The 27,426-nt window shown below is 36.0% G+C and overlaps 1 protein-coding gene across 2 annotated transcripts; it reads left to right on the top strand.

Annotated features, from left to right (window-relative positions):
* Positions 1–217: 217 nt before the first annotated feature.
* On the top strand, positions 218–5,004 carry LOC140811695 (uncharacterized). 2 transcript variants are annotated; one of them, XM_073169749.1, is made up of 9 exons: positions 228–417; positions 575–806; positions 1,767–2,245; positions 2,738–2,903; positions 2,984–3,034; positions 3,138–3,320; positions 3,455–3,554; positions 3,720–4,453; positions 4,538–5,004. In XM_073169749.1, exons 3-9 carry the CDS (start codon positions 1,782–1,784, stop codon positions 4,898–4,900), a joined length of 2,061 nt encoding a protein of 686 aa, XP_073025850.1. In that variant the 5' UTR covers positions 228–417; positions 575–806; positions 1,767–1,781; the 3' UTR covers positions 4,901–5,004. The 2 variants fall into 2 exon arrangements, with proteins under 2 accessions (XP_073025849.1, XP_073025850.1); XM_073169748.1 differs by lacking the exon at positions 575–806 and having other exon boundaries at positions 218–417.
* Positions 5,005–27,426: the final 22,422 nt, after the last annotated feature.

The following is a 27,426-nucleotide window of genomic DNA, read 5'->3' as shown; positions in this document are numbered from 1 at the left end:
TTGATTATATAATTTTTTTTACTGTCATTATGAATAATAATATTTATTTTAAAAATATTTTTTAATTAACAAAATTTCGATTTTAGTGAAGCATAAGATCTTTCCACTGCAAATTATATATATATATATATATATATATATATATATATAAATTATTTAATTTATTTAATTCATCAGATAATTTAAAATAAAAATATCATTAAAATAAGTCATATGGTTTGCTTCTTTTTGTACAGGCGGCCATCATTTTGTCAAGATACGATTCAAAGATATCGCAATTAGCTGATGACCCCTCGCACATTTTCCCAGCAATTCACTCTCTTTGCGGCTCAGTTATCGAAATCCAAAACCCAGCATTTTCCAGATCTCCTTCATTGAATCGTTCCTGGGTTTCGGATCGAGTTCCATTTTTACGAGGTATACAGAAATCTTAGTTGTTGAGTTTTGATGAAAGCAGTTTGATTCCATGTTTTTGGTCGATCAGGTGAATCACAGCTCAAGACCTGAAATTTTATTGTTTTCAGATTGTTTTTGTATCTAATTTTTACGATTAAGTATTTTAATCCTCTCCCAGTTGCCGCCACTTCCCGTCCTTTCCATAGCCACCACAATTAGCGTCATCTAACAGTGGAAACTATTGGGGTGAATGGTGTTTATTTATTTCGTTTTCGAAGTAGTCGAAAGGTTTTTGGATCTGATGGAAGAGAGGAACCTTAAGCTAAAGTTCTCTTGGTTTGAAATTTATGTTGAGCTATGTATTTATGAAATCGTGATATATTCATATGTTCTGCCGAATGCAATTATAGGTAAAGAATGTGTGTGTATTTATATCGTAGGTTTGGTTTGGAAGTTTCTCACTTTCTTTAATCGTGTTAATCCTGAAAAATTCTGGTTGCAGCAGTAGTCTTTCTTTTGGAGATCAAACTGAAATCAAAGGAGTGATCATGAATTTGGTTTTGTTCATTTTATGGATGGTATTTGCTTACCTGTTTTGTTTCCTTAATCTGGGATTTCTAGGAACATTAGTTTTGTAAAAGTGGTTATAGATCCAACCCGAATGATAAATATTTTTCAAAATTTCATGAATGGAACCTTCACAATCATTGCTTTGATATGCTGTGGTAATTTTGTAATATGCATGTAAATGGTGAAGTTGATAGATGATCATCAAGGGTCTTGTTGAGAGCCAATCGTTTCGGAAACCTGGATATTTGCATATTTGTAGAGATTGTTTAGATATAATTTTATAAATCGTATGTTTTTCCATCCTTTTAGCATATCAAATACAAAAATTGAAAGAACATTCTTTTAGCATCTTTGCCTCTTATGTTTCTTCCTAGAATTTCTGGACTCCTGCTGGTTCATTCGGCCTTTAGTTAAATTAAAGGGATCTGCATAGTCATTCTCAAGTTATTGTTCTCGGTCTAGCCATTTGATGTGTTTTGATGGATGGTATTGATTCTTAATGAAGGTTTGATCACCCATTTTGATTTTTCGTGTATGCAGCATTTGTATATTTAGTTTTATCGATAGACCGCCCCGGACCTTTTCCTTCCTTTTAAATAACTGTTTTTTTAGCAATGACTTCTTTTTGGTGACCCTATCAAAAAAAAACTTCATTTTAATGCAATATAGGGTTCATTCAGAGTTGTATGATTAAATTTAGCTCATCTTGAATTGGATTTTGTTTACCGTTGTCTCATATCACATGTAGCTGACTTCTAGAAAATTTTATCCTATTTCACGCATTAACCTTTGCTTTAAAGGAGTCACCACCAGTCATGTGGAGATTCAAACCCTTCACGCATAAAGAACAAAATGGGCTGGAAGGTCGCATCATTGACATTGGCAATTTCAAGGTTCAGGTTCGTAATGTCATCGCTGAAGGTGGATTCTCATGTGTCTACTCATCTAGAGATGCAATACATGGTTCCAAGCCATTTGCCTTAAAGCACATTATATGCAATGATGAAGAGTCACTAGAGCTAGCAATGAAAGAGATATCAGTCATGAAATCTCTCAAAGGGCATCCCAATGTTGTCACTTATTGTGCTCATGCTGTTTTTGATATGGGACGTACCAAGGAGATCCTCCTTCTCATGGAATGTTGTGAGAAATCTCTGGTCAATGTGCTTGAGAGCAGGGGGGCTGGGTTCTTTGAGGAAAAGCAGGTTCTAACAATTTTTCGGGATGTGTGCAATGCTGTTTTTGCAATGCACTGCCACAGTCCACCTATTGCACACCGGTATTGTACTTGATCTTTCTTATCTATAACTGCATAATTTTGGGATTTGATATAATATTTGTGCTTTCAACTAATTGTTGCGTGGACCTTTTCTTTTAAATGCCCCAATATTATGCTTCGGATAATTTTGTTAATACATCTTTCTGTTGAGAATATCACGTCCTAAAGGACTGTTAAAATTATGATTCTCATCAGGAAAAGATTTCATCTGTTTTTTATGAGGTAGGGAAGTTTATTCACATCTTGTTTTTTTCTTCTACTTGCACTTGTGTGGGCAAGCATACTGAAATTCTCTGCATTACTTCTTTCCTTTAGGCCTGCTTAATAAGAATTGCTAAAGTTTTACAGTCATGGATTTTGTGTGCTCTTTAGTTTAAATTATATATAGACTAGCGCATGATTCTTCTTTGCTGAGGGGCATTGATCACTTGATTTTGCTCCACTTATTTTTAAGTTTCTATCTGTTCATCATTCTTGAGTTGCATTGTGTAGAGACTTGAAGGCTGAGAATCTTTTGCTGGGGTCTGATGGATTGTGGAAGTTGTGTGATTTTGGTAGTACTTCCACAAATCACAAACGTTTTGAGAAACCTGAGGAAATGGGTATCGAGGAAGATAATATTAGAAAATACACAACACCAGCATATAGAGCTCCTGAGGTAACAATTGTCTACTGATATCTCACTTTTGCATTTTTTTTTGGCAGTCAACTGATGTCTCTTCTCTCTCTATTTTTTAGTTGTGGGATCTTTTTCGCAGAGAACTTATAAATGAGAAAGTAGATATATGGGTAAGTTGACTGGTTCTTAAATCCTGTTAATGAATCCAGCAGAACTTTCTATCAGCTTTCCCTAAGCTTGTTAGTTACCTAAGGCTGAGCCTTTTAACTACAGGCACTTGGATGTCTCCTTTTTCGCATATGTTACTTCAAGTTAGCATTCGACGGTGAATCAAAGCTCCAAATTTTGAATGGGAACTATCGCATCCCAGATTTTCCAAAGTACAACTCATCACTGACAGACCTTATAAGAGACATGCTTCAATCTTCCCCAAATGACAGACCGGATATCACGCAGGCAAGCATTTTGCTTGATTCTGATTCATCTCCATCAACTTAGGTTAGTTGTAGTTCTTTGTGCCCAGAGCTATCATGAGGGCTAAGCTTGCATGCGTGCTTATCAATTACTTTTGTTGATTCCTTTGGCTGCAGGTCTGGTTCCGTGTTAATAGCCTTTTACCAGAAGGGTCACAGAAATCACTACCTGACGGACCTCCGGAAATGCCGCAACAGACTACTGATGTTCTTGCAGGTGACTGTTGTCAAGTCTTAGTTGAAGAATGCCGTGATTCGATTTCTAACATTTCTCTATTCGAGTGTGAAGAAAATTTGTGGTCAAATGATAAGACTATTAATTTTTCTCCATTTTGCACTACCTTGCTTTTATTGAGCTCTTCTAATTAATGGCTGGTTGCAGGCATGCCAAAGCCTGCAAACAAGTCCAATCCAATGCCTCGTAGAAGTCCACCTCCGCCTCCCTCAGCTGGAGCTCAAAACGCATCATTAGTTCCAAATATTCTCAGAACAGGCGAAAGTGCAGGCCCTTTTGGTGCTTTCTGGACCTCCGAACATGCAAAAGATTCAGTGATCCATGAGGACGAGAGCCGGCCTAAGTATGATGAAGACGGAACCAATCATACATTATCTGGACATGACAAGATCTGTCCTGAAAAGCATCCTGCTTCCTATTCAACTCCATATAAGGAGCAAAATTTTCAATCTTCTACAGTCCAAAAGAGCACACCAGGTAGATCAGTCGACAGACCAAGTTTTGAAAATTCACCATTTACGGATGATTCAAACAAAAGTACAGAAAGATTGAGATCCCCGAAACCAGAGGACGCACCCACCTTTCAAAATGATGCATTCAATGCTTTTGTAGCAGAATTTGGCAGTAACAAGAAAAGTCCTGGCACTGATGGTCAGAGATCGGAGAAGGAAGAGTTCTTGGGGGCAGAGCTAAAAAAGGTGAGAGAGCAACTTGCACATGCCAATACAGAAAAGGCAGAAATAACCTCCAAATACGAAAAGCTCTCTGCAATTTGTCGGTCCCAGCGCCAAGAAATACAGGATCTTAAGCAAGCTCTAGCTGCGAGAACTCCATCACCGAGTAAAGATCAGCCCAGCAACCAATCATCCACTACTCCACCTGTATGTTAATCCGTCCAATGCATGTGCCTATAATTATTCAAACTTCTTGTAAACTAAATTCTTTAATCTGTCACTGAAATACAGAATGAGAAGATTGAAGGAACGGTTTGGGAATTGAAACAGGGTTTATTTGACCGAAATTCCATTAGCCCGGATCCTCAACAGTGGCAGGCTTTCACTGATGATTCCAGGCCACCGACGTTGCCTCCAGACAACACCCCTAAATCTGTCAGAACAAGAAATGGTCAGCAGAGTAAGAAGCCCATCGAGCCATCTTCTAGTACCAATGCTTGGGGATTTGGATCCGAGAATTTTAAGGCGGATCCGTCGGATACCTCAAAGATAAATGTACCCATGCGTGGATTGAGCAAGTCTCAACGATTTGGTGAGTCGAAGAGCGTGGAAAATAAGTTGAATCCCCAACCTGCTGGGTGGGCTGGTTTCTAGCTCAACATTATATTGCTATATTTGATTCCACATTCCAATATGTTACTTTTATGGTTTGCTATATTATTCAATCAGCATTAACATGTTTGTTTCTTCCCTTTCAATCCCTCTAAGCATATGAAAATCAAGTGTTTAAATGAATTCTTATAGAACATAAAAAGAATAGTGCTCAAATGAATTCTGAATGGTGAGAAGTGTTTTCGGCTATCAACTTGTAATTTCGCCATGTGGTAAAACATCTTTGACATTAGCGATGCGATTTTAAGCATAAGAGGTCGTATTTTAAAATGCGATTCCAATATTTTAATTATGGGCATAACTCTTATCATATAATTTATTAAATTAAATTTGAGATTCTACGTGATCTTATAAGTTATTAAATGAAATATATTAATTTCAGTTTTGTATGTATATGATTGTGGTAATTTTAATCATGAATTTTTTGCTGAATCAATTATAATAATGTAATTATGTTTCGACAATTATAATTTCGTCAATATCATGTAATTAAATATCTGATATCATTATTAAAAATGTAATTATGTTTCGACAATTATAATTTCGTCAATATCATGTAATTAAATATCTGATGTCATTATTAAATTTTTATAATTATGTTAAATACATGTGCATATCACAAAAGAATAAATAACCACATAATTATACAATTTAACAATGATAATGGTCATTCACTTAATTACACGATTTTAAATAAAATGATTAAAATTGATCTTCGAAACATATTTACAAGAATAAAATTATATTCAACAAAAGATGCCTGAGTAACAATGGTGTGGGGACCCGGACGCTAATCAAGTTCTTAAACATCATTGGGACTAATTAATCAATTATAAAACAGGGTCTAAATTTTTTCTTTTAAATGCGGAACGTAGTGACATAAAACATACATATATACTTCTCAGTATATAAAAGTACAAATCATGTACCACATACATTTATTCAACTAAGGTTTAAACAGCTAATGTCAAGTGTCCAACCCTATCTCTAATCCAAGTCTGGAGCCTCCACTCTAATCACGATATTTCCTCATCTCCTGGACCCTGATCCTGTTTCACCTGTTGTCATATACACATACAGACAAGACAACAGCCGGATAACTCCGGTGAGAATAAATCCCAGTATAAATCAACGAAACATGCAATCATATAAACAAATATAAAGCATGTAATCAGGTAACAGATATATGTATCAAAATCTGAAACATAAACAATCATAGACTGTCGACAATGCTCATAACTCTATCATTCAGACTAGACTCGGTCCTAGTCTAGGGATCCCGGTTTCCAGATGTGGTATTCCTACATCGAATTCCGTAATAGAAGGAACAATCATTCCATTACTCGATATAACCAAATATGGTGCTCCTATATCGAATTCCGTAATAGAAGAATTCCAATTCTATTTACTCGATATTTTACCAAACATCCGGTGTCCCGACCTAACCGTCATGGACTGTAGCTCTATCGCTAATATCCCGTCTTGAGACATCGTGCAATGTGCCCGTGGCGATCATGCCCCTATCAGGCACTTCCGTCTACAAGATTTCTACACTATCCTGTGACATAGTGCAATGTGCCCGTGGTGATCCCACCACTATCAGGCACTTCTGTCACAAGATTACTCGTCTGATACCTGCGGTCTATAATTCCAGAGAACAAGTACATCAGTCAAATCAGGCAAATATCAATGCAATAAAGTAAAGTATGTGATTTAGGGAAACTCAAGTCTAAACCGACTCAAGTCGATCTCCCAATACCACATTGACTTATACCTTTCTCTTTGCGATCTGATGAAGACGAAGTCTCGTATCCCAATCTGTCCATATCCAAATCTGATAATGACAATCATATAAATACCATATCAGTATATAACTCAATTCGAGACATGTTCTGATCAATACTCCAATCGGTATACAATCTGATCAATGTCAACGATATAACAATGAATCTCAATAAATCTAACTCAACTGATGTTTCGACGGCATAACAATACAATCTGAATAACCCCGTAAATCTGAATATCACAGATATAATACCAGAATTGATACTCAATACCATAACATCACCCTCCTAATTCTAGCATGTCAATATCTATGCGATTCAACTCAAGAAATGCTGAATTTCATAACAAAGGGATACGGTATAATAATCAACTCTCTATTCTTGAATCAAGAACAATACAAATCTTGTATTGAATCTCAGTCAATATCTTTCAAAAATCATAACAATTGTATAAACAGTCTATTCTTTAATCTGACTTCAATTATACAATATCTACGGTAGTAGAAACACCATATCTGAATCATATTCAATTCTGAAAACATCATATTTCCAAAATATCTCAAAACGTAATAAAACTTACGTCCTTGTGTAGCCCGTAGCAAGAGGAATAAGATACTGCGTTCGGATTAAAATTCTAACGGCCTGATCTTGCACAATCGCAAATCTAAAAAGGCGTAAGGATTTTTCTCTCAAAATCTTCGACCCTATTCTGAATTTTTGAGGGAAAAACGTGTAATTCTTCTATATATACTGCATGCAACACCAGGAAACGTGGCTTATTTTTCATGCAACATGCATGACCGCGGGTGCGGTGACTCAAGGAGCGCGGGTTCGCTCATGCTTCGGCAGCACTTTCATTTTCTGAATTTCGACGACCGCGGGTGCGGTCTTGTTTGTACCGCGGGTGCGATCACCCTACTGTAGCTGCACCGCGGGTGCGGTCTTTCTTGCACCGCGGGTGCGGTGTGGCTACTGGAAAATTGTTCCATTTTCTGTCCATGCATCGCGGGTGCGGTCATGTCTGGCACCGCGGGTGCGGTCTTACTTTGGCAATAAATTCAAGTTTCGCCACATCGTTTCTCTCCTTCTGTCCATGCAACATCTCATAATCTTGTCTTATCAATCCTATAATTCTTGGGCATTACATTTCTCCCCCTCTTAGACCTGAGTTCGTCCTCGAACTCATAAGTAATCAATTCAGATATACTAGAAGAAATGTATAATAGAGTTTAAATCAAACTCAAATATCTGATTCCAGTCTGGAATAAGAATTCATTAAGTATACTATCATAATACTTCTCCAAATCCTTCTGACAGAATCAATCTCGCATTACTGGCTATACAACATCCGTATATGCCAATCTACAGCTCATAACAAATCACTACCATCAGCTGTTGTCAAATCTGTTTATCCCATTCAAGGATATATTCTATCTTTGGTCTTACATACCAATCGTCGTCATTCGGCGTTGGCATATTAAGTCTATCTAGTCTGAGCTATTTTCATTCTCTTCTGAATTTAGCTACATTTTCTTTGTCATATCTCTGACCGTATCAGATCCTATTTCAAGTATCTTCGAGACACGATTCTTATACCTAAGAATCTCTGCAGTACTCACTGTATAATGTGTCATCTGTAACTATCTCATTATCCATCTGATAATCTGAATACAATAATTCACACGGTGACTATATATCATATCAACTAGTGCTAGCATCCAGCACTACAACTTCATCAATCTCTTCCAATATCTGGAAAATACGCTCTGACTATCTATCTGTCTGTGGATAATATGTGCATGAGTTCATAGTATATTCTGCCACAATTACAAAATCAATCAAATCACAATTTGATATAATCTATAGTGGCATTCCGATTACTCTGACCACTTCTCTGACATCGATCTGTGTCATTTGGTCATGTTTGTACGTTATCTGGTACAAACTAATAGATATAGATTGAACAATCTGTCAATTACAATCATATCATATCATAATCTGGAAAGTATTATAGTGAACTTATTACGAAATTCATCGAAATATACTCCCCGTGTCAAATCAAAATATACAAATTCGGTAATAAATCTTCTAATCTCTATCTTTCTATTTTCATTATTTGCCGATTCAGACGTTTCAGTACAAATTCTGCCAACCTTTCAGTACAAATTCTGTCACAACTGATTTAATCTGTCTATATCAAAACTATCTGTTCGAATATCATACATTCTCAGTCATCAAAAACGAAAACTGAATTCATTACTGTATGTTTCTGACCCTGTCTGTCATTTCAGATCCGAACTATTGATATAAACAAATTAGTTAATAATAAAATTAAAGAAAAAATACCTACCTGGTATTCGACTCTGACTATCAATATCAACTCTGCTGTATCATTCTGAAACACTTGACATCACAAGACAATCATTCTTATACAGTATAAATCACATATCTGTTACTCTGATCGATGTTCTGCTCTGATTATCAAATTCAAGGTCTGAACATTCTGATCAAATTTCTGAACTGCTGTAATTCTCGAATTCAGCTCTGATTTGGTTTGAACTGTATGTAATCTCAACGGTTCACAATAATCTGTATCAAACACTGATTCAAAATAACAGTAATATCAAATCAGATTCAGACAATAATAATATATACTAATCTAGTAGATTCAATGAACTTATAAAACTGCAATTTCTGACAAAAATATCAATTCTGATTAACTGATCACATCTTCTGCCTGTCTGTATCCACTGCTATATCATCTGCAAATATAATATGCCTCCAACAATACAATCTGTATCAATACTAATCTAGAAGCAAACAACTCTCAAGCAGTTCAAAGCACAATCAGATCAGATAATCTGCCAACTCAGACAAAATAAATTTCTGACATTTCTGACATCTCTGAAATTTCTGATATTTCTGATATCGGTATCATTCTCAGTCACTGATTATGATCTCAACTGTGTCAAAATCAATCGGTATACTAACTTCAGATATCTCATACTCTGAATACAATCTGTTTCAAGCAGGATTTTTATCTGAACAATTTCTGTATACAATCATCACAGTTCTCAAAATATTCAATAAAATCTTCAGATATTCGATTCGATCAATCAAATGCTGCAATTATATCAAAATCTCATAGATACAATGAGCATAAAATCATCAGAACATCTCTGAATATACTGACACATGCCAAAGAGCAACACTAAATCAGATGTAACTCTTGGTCGGTACTCTTCTACTGATCTTTCAATTCATTCTGTCTCATTCTGTACATTCAATATCATTATGTACTGAATTCAAAAACAACAAACAGTACTTGGTGTCGATTCAATTCTGAAATTTATCTTTCTAATACAAAGCAAATCTAAAATCTTATCTGGGCAAACATCAGCCAACTCGTACATCATTGGCAAATCTTCCAATGCTAGTCTCGATTTCAGTACATCTACTGAATACATAAGGATACCATCTGTCCCTTTCTGTATTAATCGAGTCCCTAGACAGCACCAATATCAAAGGAATTCTGAATCTAGAATCCTTACTGTGTAACCTCTACTTATCAGCCATATCTGGTCTGAATCTTACATTCTCTTGAAAAGAATCTATAATAGTTCTGTACTTGTTTAGCATATTAATATCAATAATGCAATCAAATCAGAAACACAAGTACATCATAATCTAGCTCAATATCGTTCTCATCTTACTGTAGTATACAATATTTACAGAAATCTCTGATATCAATCTTTCTTTCTCAAAAGGTAACGACATCAATACTACAGTAAATACAGACCCAACAGGTACAACATATATCAATGCACTTAGGTAAAACATAGGAAATGCATTAGTATATATCAATATATATGCAATACAATCATAAAAGAACAGTACCTGGCACTATATCATCAAGTGCCTCTTGGGTCTGTTCTTCGGTCACTGCCACCAGATGGTCCTAATCCCTGAAATCTTCGGGAATCTCTCTGTGGACAAACTCTAGAAAAGTGTCCCCGCTGTTTGCAGATATTGCAAATGCCAGTCACTCCCTGGCATTGCTCTGTAGGATGTCTTCCTCCACAAGCTCTGCAATATACGCCAGTATAACTCGGGCCGGAAACACTGGAGCTAGATGAATCACTCGGTTCACTTCCCATCTTCTTAGACTATTTCTTCTGAATTTTCAGCTGTTATTTCTTTTTACCACTGCTGCTGCCAATCTCAACTCTAGAATGCAGTTGCTGTGGATTTGGTGCTGGAAGATCATACAATGCTCCCTGTTGTCCCATCAGAACTATTTCTGCTCTTTTGGCCCTATTCAATGTATCAGCAAAACTGATCGATCGTTTCACATTCACCAATGTACGTATCTCTGGATTCAATCCCTGAATGAACCGACTAGATATAGCATCATCATTTCTAGCCACAAGAGGGGCAAAACGTAGCAAGGTGACGAACTGTGCCAAGTACTCATCAATACTCCTCTGACCCTGTCTCAGGTTTGTAAACTCTTCACTTCTGTCCTCTCTATACGATATGGGGAAAAATCTTTGATAGAATTCAACCTTGAAAATTTTTCACGTAATCACTGAACGATTCTGTTCTAAGGCTCCTTTGGTTAGTAACCACCATCTTCTTGCAGTCTCTTGCAACTGGTTCTCAATCAACTTGATTCTACAATCATCTGTGAACTCAAGAAATTCAAATAACATTTCTGTGTCCTCAAGCCAATTCTCAAAATCTACTGACGTCTCAGTACCCTTCAGAATCGGCGGTTGAAACGATTGAAACCTCTTCAACTGTGTTTCCATCTGAGTTTCAGACATATCTGTCTGTTCAATTGAAGTACTACCTCTTTCCGGAATTCTTCGGGGAGGTATATCTGATTACCAAAAGCATTAGTAACCCAATACAACAAATCTGTTCTAATCTTTCTCTGATCATCTTACTGCTGATCAAGAATCAAATCTGATTCATATTCAGTGATACATAATACCAATTCCAATCAAATAATCAGGTAAACATGTATCTCAAAGCAGTAACACATAGTCTCATGCTAGCACACATGTAAGTCAATACTAAAATAAATCTCATGCTAGCAATCACATGCAAGGAAGACAAACTCATCTACCCCGCTCATTCTCTTCTATCCCAATCTAACTCAGTCTAAAGGATCTATCGCTCTGATACCACCTGTTGTGGGGACCCGGACGCTAATCAAGTTCTTAAACATCATTGGGACTAATTAATCAATTATAAAACAGGGTCTAAATTTTTTCTTTTAAATGCGGAACGTAGTGACATAAAACATACATATATACTTCTCAGTATATAAAAGTACAAATCATGTACCACATACATTTATTCAACTAAGGTTTAAACAGCTAATGTCAAGTGTCCAACCCTATCTCTAATCCAAGTCCGGAGCCTCCACTCTAATCACGATCTTTCCTCATCTCCTGGACCCTGATCCTGTCCCACCTGTTGTCATGTACAAATACAGACAAGACAACAGCCGGATAACTCCGGTGAGAATAAATCCCAGTATAAATCAACGAAACATGCAATCATATAAACAAATATAAAGCATGTAATCAGGTAACAGATATATGTATCAAAATCTGAAACATAAACAATCATAGACTGTCGACAATGCTCATAACTCTATCATTTCAGACTAGACTCGGTCCTAGTCTAGGGATCCCGGTTTCCAGATGTGGTATTCCTACATCGAATTCCGTAATAGAAGGAACAGTCATTCCATTACTCGATATAACCAAATATGGTGTTCCTATATCGAATTCCGTAATAGAAGAATTCCAATCCTATTTACTCGATATAACCAAACATCCGGTGTCTCGACCTAACCATCATGGACTGTAGCTCTATCGCTAATATCCCATCTTGAGACATCGTGCAATGTGCCCGTGGAGATCCTGCCACTATCAGGCACTTCCGTCTACAAGATTTCTACACTATCCTGTGACATAGTGCAATGTGCCCGTGGCGATCCCACCACTATCAGGCACTTCTGTCACAAGATTACTCGTCTGATACCTGCTGTCTATAATTCCAGAGAACAAGTACATCAGTCAAATCAATGCAAATATCAATGCAATAAAGTAAAGTATGTGATTTAGGGAAACTCAAGTCTAAACTGACTCAAGTCGATCTCCCAATACCACATTGACTTATACCTTTCTCTTTGCGATCTGATGAAGACGAAGTCTCGTATCCCAATCTGTCCATATCCAAATTTGATAATGACAATCATATAAATACCATATCAGTATATAACTCAATTCGAGACATGTTCTGATCAATACTCCAATCGGTATACAATCTGATCAATGTCAACGATATAACAATGAATCTCAATCAATCTAACTCAACTGATGTTTTGACGGCATAACAATACAATCTGAATAACCCCGTAAATCTGAACATCACAGTTATAATACCATAATTCATACTCAATACCAAAACATCACCCTTCTAATTCCAGCATGTCAATATCTATGCGATTCAACTCAAGAAATGCTGAATTTCATAACAAAGGGATACGGTATAATAATCAACTCTCTATTCTTGAATCAAGAACAATACAAATCTTGTATTAAATCTCAGTCAATATCTTTCAAAAATCATAACAATTGTATAAACAGTCTATTCTTTAATCTGACTTCAATTATACAATGTCTAAGGTAGTAGAAACACCATATTTGAATCATATTCAATTCTGAAAACATCATATTTCCAAAATATCTCAAAACGTAATAAAACTTACGTCCTTGTGTAGCCCGTAGCAAGAGGAATAAGATACTGCGTTCGGATTAAAATTCTAACGGCCTGATCTTGCACAATCGCAAATCTAAAAAGGCGTAAGGATTTTTCTCTCAAAATCTCCGACCCTATTCTGAATTTTTGAGGGAAAAACGTGTAATTCTTCTATATATACTGCATGCAACACCAGGAAACGTGGCTTATTTTTCATGCAACACGCATGACCGCGGGTGCGGTGACTCAAGGAGCGCGGGTTCGCTCATGCTTCGGCAGCACTTTCATTTTCTGAATTTCGACGACCGCGGGTGTGGTCTTGTTCGTACCGCGGGTGCGATGACCCTACTGTAGCTGCACCGCGGGTGCGGTCTTTCTTGCACCGCGGGTGCGGTGTGGCTACTGGAAAATTGTTCCATTTTCTGTCCATGCACCGCGGGTGCGGTCATGTCTGGCACCGCGGGTGCGGTCTTACTTTGGCAATAAATTCAAGTTTCGCCACATCGTTTCTCTCCTTCTGTCCATGCAACATCTCATAATCTTGTCTTATCAATTCTATAATTCTTGGGCATTACATTTCTCCCCCTCTTAGATCTGAGTTCGTCCTCGAACTCATAAGTAATCAATTCAGATATACTAGAAGAAATGTATAATAGAGTTTAAATCAAACTCAAATATCTGATTCCAGTCTGGAATAAGAATTCATTAAGATAATACTTCTCCAAATCCTTCTGACAGAATCAATCTCGCATTACTGGCTATACAACATCCGTATATGCCAATCTACAGCTCATAACAAATCACTACCATCAGCAGTTGTCAAATCTGTTTATCCCATTCAAGGATATATTCTATCTTTGGTCTTACATACCAATCGTCGTCATTCGGCGTTGGCATATTAAGTCTATCTAGTCTGAGCTATTTTCATTCTCTTCTGAATTTAGCTACATTTTCTTTGTCATATCTCTGACCGTATCAGATCCTATTTCAAGTATCTTCGAGACACGATTCTTATACCAAAGAATCTCTGCAGTACTCACTATATAATGTGTCATCTGTAACTATCTCATTATCCATCTGATAATCTGAATACAATAATTCACACGGTGACTATATATCATATCAACTAGTGCTAGCATTCAGCACTACAGCTTCATCAATCTCTTCCAATATCTGGAAAATACGCTCTGACTATCTATCTGTCTGTGGATAATATGTGCATGAGTTCATAGTATATTCTGCCACAATTACAAAATCAATCAAATCACAATCTGATATAATCTATAGTGGCATTCCGATTACTCTGACCACTTCTCTGACATCGATCTGTGTCATTTGGTCATGTTTGTACGTTATCTGGTACAAACTAATAGATATAGATTGAACAATCTGTCAATTACAATCATATCATATCATAATCTGGAAAGTATTATAGTGATCTTATTACGAAATTCATCGAAATATACTCCCCGTGTCAAATCAAAATATACAAATTCGGTAATAAATCTTCTAATCTCTATCTTTCTATTTTCATTTATTGGCGATTCAGACGTTTCAGTACAAATTCTGCCAACCTTTCAGTACAAATTCTGTCACAACTGATTTAATCTGTCTATATCAAAACTATCTGTTCGAATATCATACATTCTCAGTCATCAAAAACGAAAACTGAATTCATTACTGTATGTTTCTGACCCTGTCTGTCATTTCAGATCCGAACTATTGATATAAACAAATTAGTTAATAATAAAATTAAAGAAAAATTACCTACCTGGTATTCGACTCTGACTATCAATATCAAATTCTGCTGTATCATTCTGGAACACCTGACATCACAAGACAATCATTCTTATACAGTACAAATCACATATCTGTTACTCTGATCGATGTTCTGCTCTGATTATCAAATTCAAGGTCTAAACATTCTGATCAAATTTCTGAACTGCTGTAATTCTCGAATTCAGCTCTGATTTGGTTTGAACTGTATGTAATCTCAACGGTTCACAATAATCTGTATCAAACACTGATTCAAAATAACAGTAATATCAAATCAGATTCAGACAATAATAATATATACTAATCTAGTATATTCAATAAACTTATAAAACTGCAATTTCTGACAAAAATATCAATTCTGATTAACTGATCACATCTTCTGCCTGTCTGTATCCACTGCTATATCATCTGCAAATATAATATGCCTCCAACAATACAATCTGTATCAATACTAATCTAGAAGCAAACAACTCTCAAGCAGTTCAAAGCACAATCAGATCAGATAATCTGCCAACTCAGACAAAATAAATTTCTGACATTTCTGACATCTCTGAAATTTCTGATATTTCTGATATCGGTATCATTCTCAGTCACTGATTATGATCTCAACTGTGTCAAAATCAATCGGTATACTAACTTCAGATATCTCATACTCTGAATACAATCTGTTTCAAGCAGGATTTTTATCTGAACAATTTCTGTATACAATCATCACAGTTCTCAAAATATTCAATAAAATCTTCAGATATTCGATTCGATCAATCAAATGCTGCAATTATATCAAAATCTCATAGATACAATGAGCATAAAATCATCAGAACATCTCTGAATATACTGACACATGCCAAAGAGCAACACTAAATTAGATGTAACTCCTGGTCGGTACTCTTCTACTGATCTTTCAATTCATTTTGTATCATTCTGTACATTCAATATCATTCTGTACTGAATTCAAAAACAACAAACAGTACTTGGTGTCGATTCAATTCTGAAATTTATCTTTCTAATACAAAGCAAATCTAAAATCTTATCTGGGCAAACATCAGCCAACTCGTACATCATTGGCAAATCTTCCAATGCTAGTCTCGATTTCAGTACATCTACTGAATACATAAGGATACCATCTGTCCCTTTCTGTATTAATCGAGTCCCTAGACAGCACCAATATCAAAGGAATTCTGAATCTAGAATCCTTACTGTGTAACCTCTACTTATCAGCCATATCTGGTCTGAATCTTACATTCTCTTGAAAAGAATCTGTAATAGTTCTGTACTTGTTTAGCATATTAATATCAATAATACAATCAAATCAGAAACACAAGTACATCATAATCTAGCTCAATCTCGTTCTCATCTTACTGTAGTATACAATATTTACAGAAATCTCTGATATCAATCTTTCTTTCTCAAAAGGTAACGACATCAATACTACAGTAAATACAGACCCAACAGGTACATCATATATCAATGCACTTAGGTAAAACATAGGAAATGCATTAGTATATATCAATACATATGCAATACAATCATAAAAGAACAGTACCTGGCACTATATCATCAAGTGCCTCTTGGGTCTGTTCTTCGGTCACTGCCACCAGATGGTCCTAATCCCTGAAATCTTCGGGAATCTCTCTGTGGACAAACTCTAGCAAAGTGTCCCCGCTGTTTGCAGATATTGCAAATGCCAGTCACTCCCTGGCATTGCTCTGTAGGATGTCTTCCTCCACAAGCTCTGCAATATACGCCAGTATAACTCGGGCCGGAAACACTGGAGCTAGATGAACCACTCGGTTCACTTCCCATCTTCTTAGACTGTTTCTTCTGAATTTTCAGCTGTTATTTCTTTTTACCACTGCTGCTGCCAATCTCAACTCTAGAATGCAGTTGCTGTGGATTTGGTGCTGGAAGATCATACAATGCTCCCTGTTGTCCCATCAGAACTATTTCTGCTCTTTTGGCCCTATTCAATGTATCAGCAAAACTGATCGATCGTTTCACATTCACCAATGTACGTATCTCTGGATTCAATCCCTGAATGAACCGACTAGATATAGCATCATCATTTCTAGCCACAAGAGGGGCAAAACGTAGCAAGGTGACGAACTGTGCCAAGTACTCATCAATACTCCTCTGACCCTGTCTCAGGTTTGTAAACTCTTCACTTCTGTCCTCTCTAATTTTTATAATTATGTTAAATACATGTGCATGTCACAAAAGATTAAATAACCACATAATTATACAATTTAACAATGATAATGGTCATTCACTTAATTACATGATTTTAAATAAAATGATTAAAATTGATCTTCGAAACATATTTACAAGAATAAAATTATATTCAACAAAAGATGCCTGAGTAACAATGGTGTGGGGACCCGGACGCTAATCAAGTTCTTAAACATCATTGGGACTAATTAATCAATTATAAAACAGGGTCTAAATTTTTTCTTTTAAATGCGGAACGTAGTGACATAAAACATACATATATACTTCTCAGTATATAAAAGTACAAATCATGTACCACATACATTTATTCAACTAAGGTTTAAACAGCTAATGTCAAGTGTCCAACCCTATCTCTAATCCAAGTCCGGAGCCACTACTCTAATCACGATCTTTCCTCATCTCCTGGACCCTGATCCTGTCCCACATGTTGTCATGTACACATACAGACAAGACAACAGCCGGATAACTCCTGTGAGAATTAATCCCAGTATAAATCAACGAAACATGCAATCATATAAACAAATATAAAGCATGTAATCAGGTAACAGATACATGTATCAAGATCTGAAACATAAACAATCATAGACTGTCGACAATGCTCATAACTCTATCATTCAGACTAGACTCAGTCCTAGTCTAGGGATCCCGGTTTCCAGACGTGGTATTCCTACATCGAATTCCGTAATAGAAGGAACAGTCATTCCATTACTCGATATAACCAAATATGGTGTTCCTATATCGAATTCCGTAATAGAAGAATTCCAATCCTATTTACTCGATATAACCAAACATCCGGTGTCCCGACCTAACCGTCATGGACTGTAGCTCTATCGCTAATATCCCATCTTGAGACATCGTGCAATGTGCCCGTGGCGATCCTGCCACTATCAGGCACTTCCGTCTACAAGATTTCTACACTATCCTGTGACATAGTGCAATGTGCCCGTGGCGATCCCACCACTATCAGGCACTTCTGTCACAAGATTACTCGTCTGATACCTGCTATCTATAATTCCAGAGAACAAGTACATCAGTCAAATCAATGCAAATATCAATGCAATAAAGTAAAGTATGTGATTTAGGGAAACTCAAGTCTAAACCGACTCAAGTCGATCTCCCAATACCACATTGACTTATACCTTACTCTTTTCGATCTGATGAAGACGAAGTCTCGTATCCCAATCTGTCCATATCCAAATCTGATAATGACAATCATATAAATACCATATCAGTATATAACTCAATTCGAGACATGTTCTGATCAATACTCCAATCGGTATACAATCTGATCAATGTCAACGATATAACAATGAATCTCAATCAATCTAACTCAACTGATGTTTCGACGGCATAACAATACAATCTGAATAACCCCGTAAATCTGAACATCACGGATATAATACCAGAATTCATACTCAATACCATAACATCACCCTTCTAATTCCAGCATGTCAATATCTATGCGATTCAACTCAAGAAATGCTGAATTTCATAACCAAGGCATACGGTATAATAATCAACTCTCTATTCTTGAATCAAGAACAATACAAATCTTGTATTAAATCTCAGTCAATATCTTTCAAAAATCATAACGATTGTATAAACAGTCTATTATTTAATCTGACTTCAATTATACATTGTCTACGGTAGTAGAAACACAATATCTGAATCATATTCAATTCTGAAAACATCATATTTCCAAAATCTCTCAAAACGTAATAAAACTTACGTCCTTGTGTAGCCCGTAGCAAGAGGAATACAATACTGCATTCGGATTAAAATTCTAACGGCCTGATCTTGCACAATCGCAAATCTAAAAAGGCGTAAGGATTTTTCTCTCAAAATCTTCGACCCTATTCTGAATTTTTGAGGGAAAAACGTGTAATTCTTCTATATATACTGCATGCAACACCAGGAAACGTGGCTTATTTTTCATGCAACACGCATGACCGCGTGTGCGGTGACTCAAGGAGCGCGGGTGCGCTCATGCTTCGGCAGCACTTTCATTTTCTGAATTTCGACGACCGCGGGTGCGGTCTTGTTCGTACCGCGGGTGCGATCACCCTACTGTAGCTGCACCGCGGGTGCGGTGTGGCTACTGGAAAATTGTTCCATTTTCTGTCCATGCACCGCGGGTGCGGTCATGTCTGGCACGGCGGGTGCGGTCTTACTTTTGAAATAAATTCAAGTTTCGCCACATCGTTTCTCTCCTTCTGTCCATGCAACGTCTCATAATCTTGTCTTATCAATTCTATAATTCTTGGGCATTACAAATGGTACACCCAATATATGCATGATTAAATTTGAAATTTTTATTTCATTAAATGAAATTTTCAAAAACTAAATTCGATATATGTATCACGAAAAAAAAACACACACACATATCACCCTAAAAAATAGAGCTTGTATTGACAATCAAATTTGTCTCAATATAATTAGCGACAGTTTTATCAACGATTTATGAATCTGTCATGAAATCCACCATCGTTGCCACTTAGCGACAGTTTTTCTATAGCTATCACAAATTTAGTGACAGTATTAATAAAACCGTCGCTATTCTAGTAACGGTGTTGATGAGAGGGTCGTTGCAATTAGCAAAAACTTAATGATATTCTACAATAAGTTTGCCACGATTTCTCAAAAAAAAAAAAACAGTTGCCAAACTAGCGTACATTAACCAAATGTCAGCTCGTTTAGCGACGGTTTGAATTTTGCGATGATTTTTAAATTAAATTGTAGGTAAATAAAAAAAGTTAAATCCATTCCATTGTTAAATTAATTTGTAATTTATTTATAATATTTTTATAAAATTGTTTCAAATTAATATATCGTTAATATCACGAAACACGATGAATATTTTTTAACAGTCCGCCCAAATGGTGGAAGCCATCGACTGATAGTCTCAATCGCACATTTAGAATCTCTGATGCAAAAGATAGGTGTATAACGTCAAAATGACGTCACACTGTCCAATCAGATGGGTTTGTCATTGTTTACCATCATAATGGTGGTCGTATTGCCACCACATGTGTGAAGTTGTAGCAGATGAAGCATATAAACTTTGTGGACGAGGCATGATGGGAAAGTACTACATCTTCTTGAATGGAGTGTGCTTCTTAGCGTTCTGAGATCCACTCCTACTAGATTTATACTGAGACATATCATACACTTAGTTAAAGCATTGTCTACACCCCATAGATCATGCAGTTATTGTTACAAGAATCACTATTCTCGACCGGCAATCCAAGGTTCTTAACAAGTTTTTTCGTACTGTATTTTTTTTTTTCAATTTTAGTTATTAAGATAAAGAGATTGATTAGAGGTAGGGATGTAAACGAACCAAACCGTTTGTGAGCTATTCGAAGCTCGATTCGATAAAAGCTCATTTGAGCTCGTTTAATGAGGCTCGTTAAGATAAACAAACCAAACTTAAGCTTTACAGTATTCGGCTCGTTAGCTCGTGAACATATTCGTTGGTAAGTTCATGAGTAATCTTTTACATGAAAAATAATAGTTTGATATTTGTTTTATTGATTTTGCATATTATTTATGAAATATATAGAAAAATCTATTAAATTTATTTATTATAATAAAGTTACAAATTTTAATAAGAATAATATATTTTTCTTTAAATATATAATTTATTTTTTAATTAATTTAATGAAAATTTAAATGTATAATTCATATTTATTAAGCTTGTTTAAGCTCGATAAATGCTTGAATAAGCTCGTGAGGCATGCATATATTCGTTAAATAAAGCTCGAGCTCGGCTCGATTATTGTGGGGACCCGGACGCTAATCATCTTCTTAATCATCTTTGGGATTTAATTATCAATTAAGATAAACATGATCTAAAAATTTTTCTTTTTAAAATATAAGTGCGGAACGTAATGGAATTTAACTAATATACATCTCAGTATAAAAGTACAATAATGTACAACAACTATTCAAACTAGTCTAAAGTTCAACTACTAATTGTCAAGTATTAAACCAAATTGACAATAATTCCGGAATCACCACTCTAACTCGTCTTCTCTCGTCATCTTCTTGACCCCGATCTTGCCCCACCTATTGTCATGCACACATACAAACAAGACAACAGCCGGATACTCCGGTGAGAATAAATCCCAGTATAAATAATGTATACATGCAGTAAACTGAATTAACATAAAAGCATGAATTATATCTTATCACATGTAGCATAATCCAACAACATGTATCAATACCCATCTGTAAATAATATCATAATCGTAATCTACGAGACATAAATCAATACAAATCTGTAAATCAAGTTCTAGTCTCTATATCTAAGACTCGACTCATCTCTCATTATAATCTAGGGATCCCGGTGAATAAGAATTTAACAAGTCTCCCACCTACTACTACCAGTCGCGGTGGCGGTACGTTCTTATTTCTGGACTTTGGTCTAGTTGTATCGAATAATCTACAATAAGAACAATATCTGTATCTTAAGCATATCGATACACCAAACGTCCAGTGCCTTGGCGTATCTACCAAGACTAAGCCTAGTCTGACAATGTGCAATGGGTCAGTGACTCTACTGTCAAAATCTAACCCCTCTGTCAGTGACTCTTACTCAATAGCTCTCTGCTTTCTACTTCTAATTCAATAGAATAAACATAATCATTAAAACAAAAAGATATAAAAACAATACCATCCAAGTATGTGGTTTAGGGAAACTCGAGTAGAATCTAACTCAAGTCGATCTCCCAGATAACATCGATTTATACCTTTCTCTTCTCGGTCTGATGAAGACGAAGTCTCGTATCCCAATCTGTCCATACCCAGTCTGGTAATGACAATCGCATAAATACAATATCAGTATATAGCTCAGTTCAAAACCTGTTCTGATCAATACTCAAATCAAACACAATCTGATTAATGTCAATGACATAACAATACAATCCCAATCAATACTGAATCTGATCAATATCAATCAACTGATGTTTCGACTGTATAACAATACAGTCTCAATAATCCCGTCAATCCAACATCACAGATATAATACCTGAATCATAATCAATACCAATACAGCTCATATTCTGAATAATAACACAACTCTGATATAGAATCTCAACTAAATCAACTCCAAAAATCATAACAACTACATAAACAGTCTATTCTTTAATCTGACTTCAGTTATACAATGTCTACTGTATCAGAAACGCCATATCTGATTCATATTCAATTCTGACAATAACATAATTTCAAATCATGTCTAAACGTAACAAAACTTACGTCCAGTTGTAGCCTGCGTTGATATGAACACAGTACCGAAGTCGGATTTAAAATCTAACAGACAGATTTTGCACGATTGTAACTTGAATCGCAAGAACCAATACTTTCCCTCAATTTTCCTTTTTGATTCTTTCTGAATGAATACGTGTGAGGTATATGTATATATATATCGTGCATGAAGTGCTACGTGTCTTCTCCAAAATTCGTTCAAAGCCTCTCGCGCATATGCGCGCTTCATCTCGCGCATATGCGCCAAAGATTCTAGAGGTGTCGCACTCGCGCACATGCGCATGTTTCTTCGCGCATGTGCGCCGGCCGTTTGAGATGTTCGGCCCAACATCTTGAGATTTTCGGTTCAACATCTTGAGATGTTCGGTTCAACATCTTGGCTTATAATGTAACGTTACCCAGCTTCTTCATTCAAGTTCGTATAACCTCAATCATGCTAATTAATCAACGTCTGATTACAGCAATTAAGTCTCGGGCATTACATTTCTCCCCCTCTTAGATCTGAGTTCATCCTCGAACTCGCAAGTAATCAATTCAGATATATCAGAAGAATGTATACAGAGTTTAAATCAGAAACTCATCTCAATGAATCTACTCTGAAATCTCAATCTTATATTAGATTCTATCTCTCAAAATAGCTCCGACAAAGTCAATCTCGCAATACTAGCTATACAACATCCGTATATATCAAACCACAGCTCATAACAAATCACTACCATCAGTTGTTAACAAGTCTATTTATCCTATTCGAGGATATATTAAATCTTCAGCTTTGAATACCAATTGTCACCATCCGACGTTGGCAATTTTAAGTCTGTCTGGTCTGAGCTATCTTCATTCTTTTTTGAATTAGCTACATTTTCTTTGTCATATCAATTAGTGCTAGCATCCAGCACTGCAGCTCCCCGGACACCTTCCAATATCTGGATAGTACACTCTGGCTATCTGTCAGTCGGTGGATAATATATGAGAAAGCTTATGGTATATTGTGGCACAAGTACAAAATTAATCCAAATTCACAATCTGATATAATTTATTCCAACATTCTGGTCAATCTGACCATTTCTTTGACATCGATCTTTGTCATCTGGTCATGTATGTACGTTATCTGGTACAACTAATAGATATAGATTGAACATTCTGTCAATCACAATCAAATCACATTACAATCTGGAAAGTATTACAGTGATCTCATTACGAAATTCATCGAAATATACTCCCCATGTCTAGTCAGAAATATACAAATTTTGTAATAAATCTTCCGATTTCTATATTTCTATCTTCATTTATTGACAATTCAGACATATCAGTACAAATTCCGCCAACATTTCAGTATAATTCTATCATAACTGATTTAATCTATCTATATCAAAACTGTCTGTTCGAATTATCATACATTTTCTGTTACCTGAACGAATACTGAATTCATTTCTGTGTGCTTCTGACACTATCTGTCATTTCAGAATCAAAATATTCGGTACAAACAAATCAGTTAATAATAAAAATTAAAGAAAAATACCTACCTGGTATTCGGTTCTGACTATCGATATCAAATTCTGTTGTACAATTCTGAAACATTTGACATCACAAGATAATCATTCTCATACAGTAAAAATAACATATATGTCATTCTGATTGATGCTCTGCTATGATTATCGAAATTAAGTTCTGAACATTCTGGTTAAATCTCTGAATCGCCGTAATTCTCGAATTCAGCTCTGATTCGATTTGAATAATCTGTATCAAACACTGACTCAGAATAACGGTACTATCAAATCATATTCACAATATCAATAATCTATACTGATCTAGTGAGTTCAGTAAACTCATAAAACGGCGATCTCTGGCAATACTGTCAATTCTGATTAATCAATCATGTCTTCATGTCGTTCTGATCAACTGCTATATCTCATCTGCAAATATAATATGCCCCCAAACAATATACGCTGTCTCAAATACTGTTTAGAACAATAACAATTCTCAAGCAGATACAAACAACAATCGTATAGGATAATCTCCCAACTCCGACCAAAAATAAATTTCTAAAATTTCTGAAATTTCTGATATCGGTATCTTTCTCAGCAACTGATCATAATCTCAACTGTGTCAAAATCAATTAGTATACTAACTTCAGATATCACATACCCTGAATACATTCTGTTTCAAACAGGATTCTTATCTGAATAATTTCTGTATACAATAATCACAGTTCTCAGAATATTCAATACAATTTTCAATTTTTTGATTCAACCGATCAGGCGCTGCAAATATTTCAACATATCATAGATATAATGAGCAGGAAATCATCATAATATCTCTGAACATACTGAAACATGCCAAAGAGAGACACTAAATCAGATGTAACTCCTGGTCGGTACTCTTCTACTAATCTTTCAATTCTTTCAATTCATTCAGTGTCATTCTGTACATTCAATATCATTCTGTGCTAAATTCTAAGGCACCAACAGTACCTGATCTCAATTCGATTCTGAAATCTATCTTTCTAATACAAGGCAAATCTGAAATCTTATCTGGGCAAACATCAGCCAACTTGTACATCACTGGCAAATCTGCCAATGCTAGGCTCGATTTCAGTATATCTACTGAATACATAATGATACCATCTGCTCCTTTCTGTATCAATCGAATCGTAGACAATATATATATCAAAGGAATTCTAAATCTAGAATCCTTATCGTGAAAGCTCTACTCATCAGCTATATCTGGTCTGAATCTTATAATCTCCTGAAAGGAATCTATAATAGTTCTGTACTTGTTTAGCATATTAATATCAATAATGAAATCAAATCAGAAAACACAAGTACATCATAATCTAACTCGATCCCATTCTTATCTTATTGTAGTATACAATAGGTCACAGAAATCTCTGATATCAATCTTTCTTTCCCAAAAGGTATAAAGTTTAATACTACAACAATACAGACCCAACAGGTACTATATATATCAATGCAACTCAGTCAAAGATAATCATAAGAAATGCATTAGTATATATCATTACATATGCAACATAATCATAAAAGAACAGTACCTGCCACTATATCATCAAGTGCTTCTTGGGTCTGTTCCTCGGTCAATACCACCAGAGGGTCCTGATCCATGAAATCTTCGGGAATCTCTCTGTGGACAAACTCTAGCAAAGTGTCCCGGCTGTTTACAAATATGGCAACTACTAGTCACTCCCTGGCACTGCTCTGTGGAATGTCTTCCTCCGCAAGTTCTGCAATAAACTCCAGTATAACTTGGGCTGGAACCACTAGAGCTAGATGAACCACTCAGTTCGCTCCCTAACTTCTTGAATGGCTTCTTTCGAGATTTCAGCAAATCTTGCTTTCCACTCGTGCTGCCGCGATCAAATCGGAGAGGGGATTGCTGTGTCTGGGGTTGTATCGCACACACCCTTTTTAACTGTCTAATCAAACTCGCCTCCACTCTCTTCGCTCTACTCAAGGCATCAACAAAATGGTAAGGTCGCTGTATATTCATCAATGCAACTATCTCCGAATTCAATCCTCTGATGAACTGATCAGCTACAGCTTCATCATTCCCCATTACATGAGGAACAAAACGCAGTAGAGCAGAGAATTTAGCAACATATCCTTCAATATTCAGTTGACCTTGTCTCAAATTCTCAAACTCTGTTTTCTTGTCCTCTCGGTACGAAACTGAGAAAATCTTCTATAAAATTCAGTTCTGAATATTTCCCACGAAATCACTGTACCTCTCTGTTCTAACATTCTTTTACTTGTAATCCACCAACTCCTGTCGGCTTCTCGTAATTGGTTAGACACCATTTTAACTCTCTGTTCATCTGTACAATCAAGTAAATCAAACAGTATTTCCATGTCATCAAACCAGTTCTCACAATCTTCAGACGTCTCGATACCACTCAGGTGCGGCGGCTGCAATAACTAAAACTCTTTCAACTGTATTTCCATTTGAGTCTCTGATACATCTATCTGTTCAGTCGAAGTACTACCCCTTTCTGGAATTCTCCGTGGAGGTATATCTGCTTATCAAAACATTAGTACCAAAATACTACAAATCTGTTCCAATCTTTCTCTGATCATCTTACTGATGATCGAGAATCAAATCTGATTCATACTCAATAATACATATTACCAATTCAAATCAGATAATTAGATAACATGTATTTTAAAGCAGTAAAACATAATCTCATGCTAGCATACACCATGTCAATCAACATTAAAATAAATCTCATGCTAGCAATCACATGCAAGGAAAGAAAACTCAATCTACCCCGCTCATTCTCTTCTATCTCAGTCTAAAAGATCTATCGCTCTGATACCACATGTTGTGGGGACCCGGACGCTAATCATCTTCTTAATCATCTTTGGGATTTAATTATCAATTAAGATAAACAGGATCTAAAAATTTTTCTTTTTAAAATATAAGTACGGTACGTAATGGAATTTAACTAATATACATCTCAGTATAAAAGTACAATAATGTACAACAACTATTCAAACTAGTCTAAAGTTCTACTACTAATTGTCAAGTATTAAACCAAATTTACAATAAGTCCGGAATCACCACTCTAACTCGTCTTCTCTCGCCATCTTCTTGACCCCGATCTTGCCCCACCTATTGTCATGCACACATACAAACAAGACAACAGCCGAATACTCCGGTGAGAAT

Source organism: Primulina eburnea, chromosome 14, assembly GCF_022965805.1.
Source record: "Primulina eburnea isolate SZY01 chromosome 14, ASM2296580v1, whole genome shotgun sequence".
In the NCBI taxonomy this organism is placed as follows: Eukaryota; Viridiplantae; Streptophyta; class Magnoliopsida; order Lamiales; family Gesneriaceae; genus Primulina; species Primulina eburnea.
Note: the sequence above shows the minus strand (reverse complement) of the source record. Positions and strands in the feature narration are given on the sequence as shown.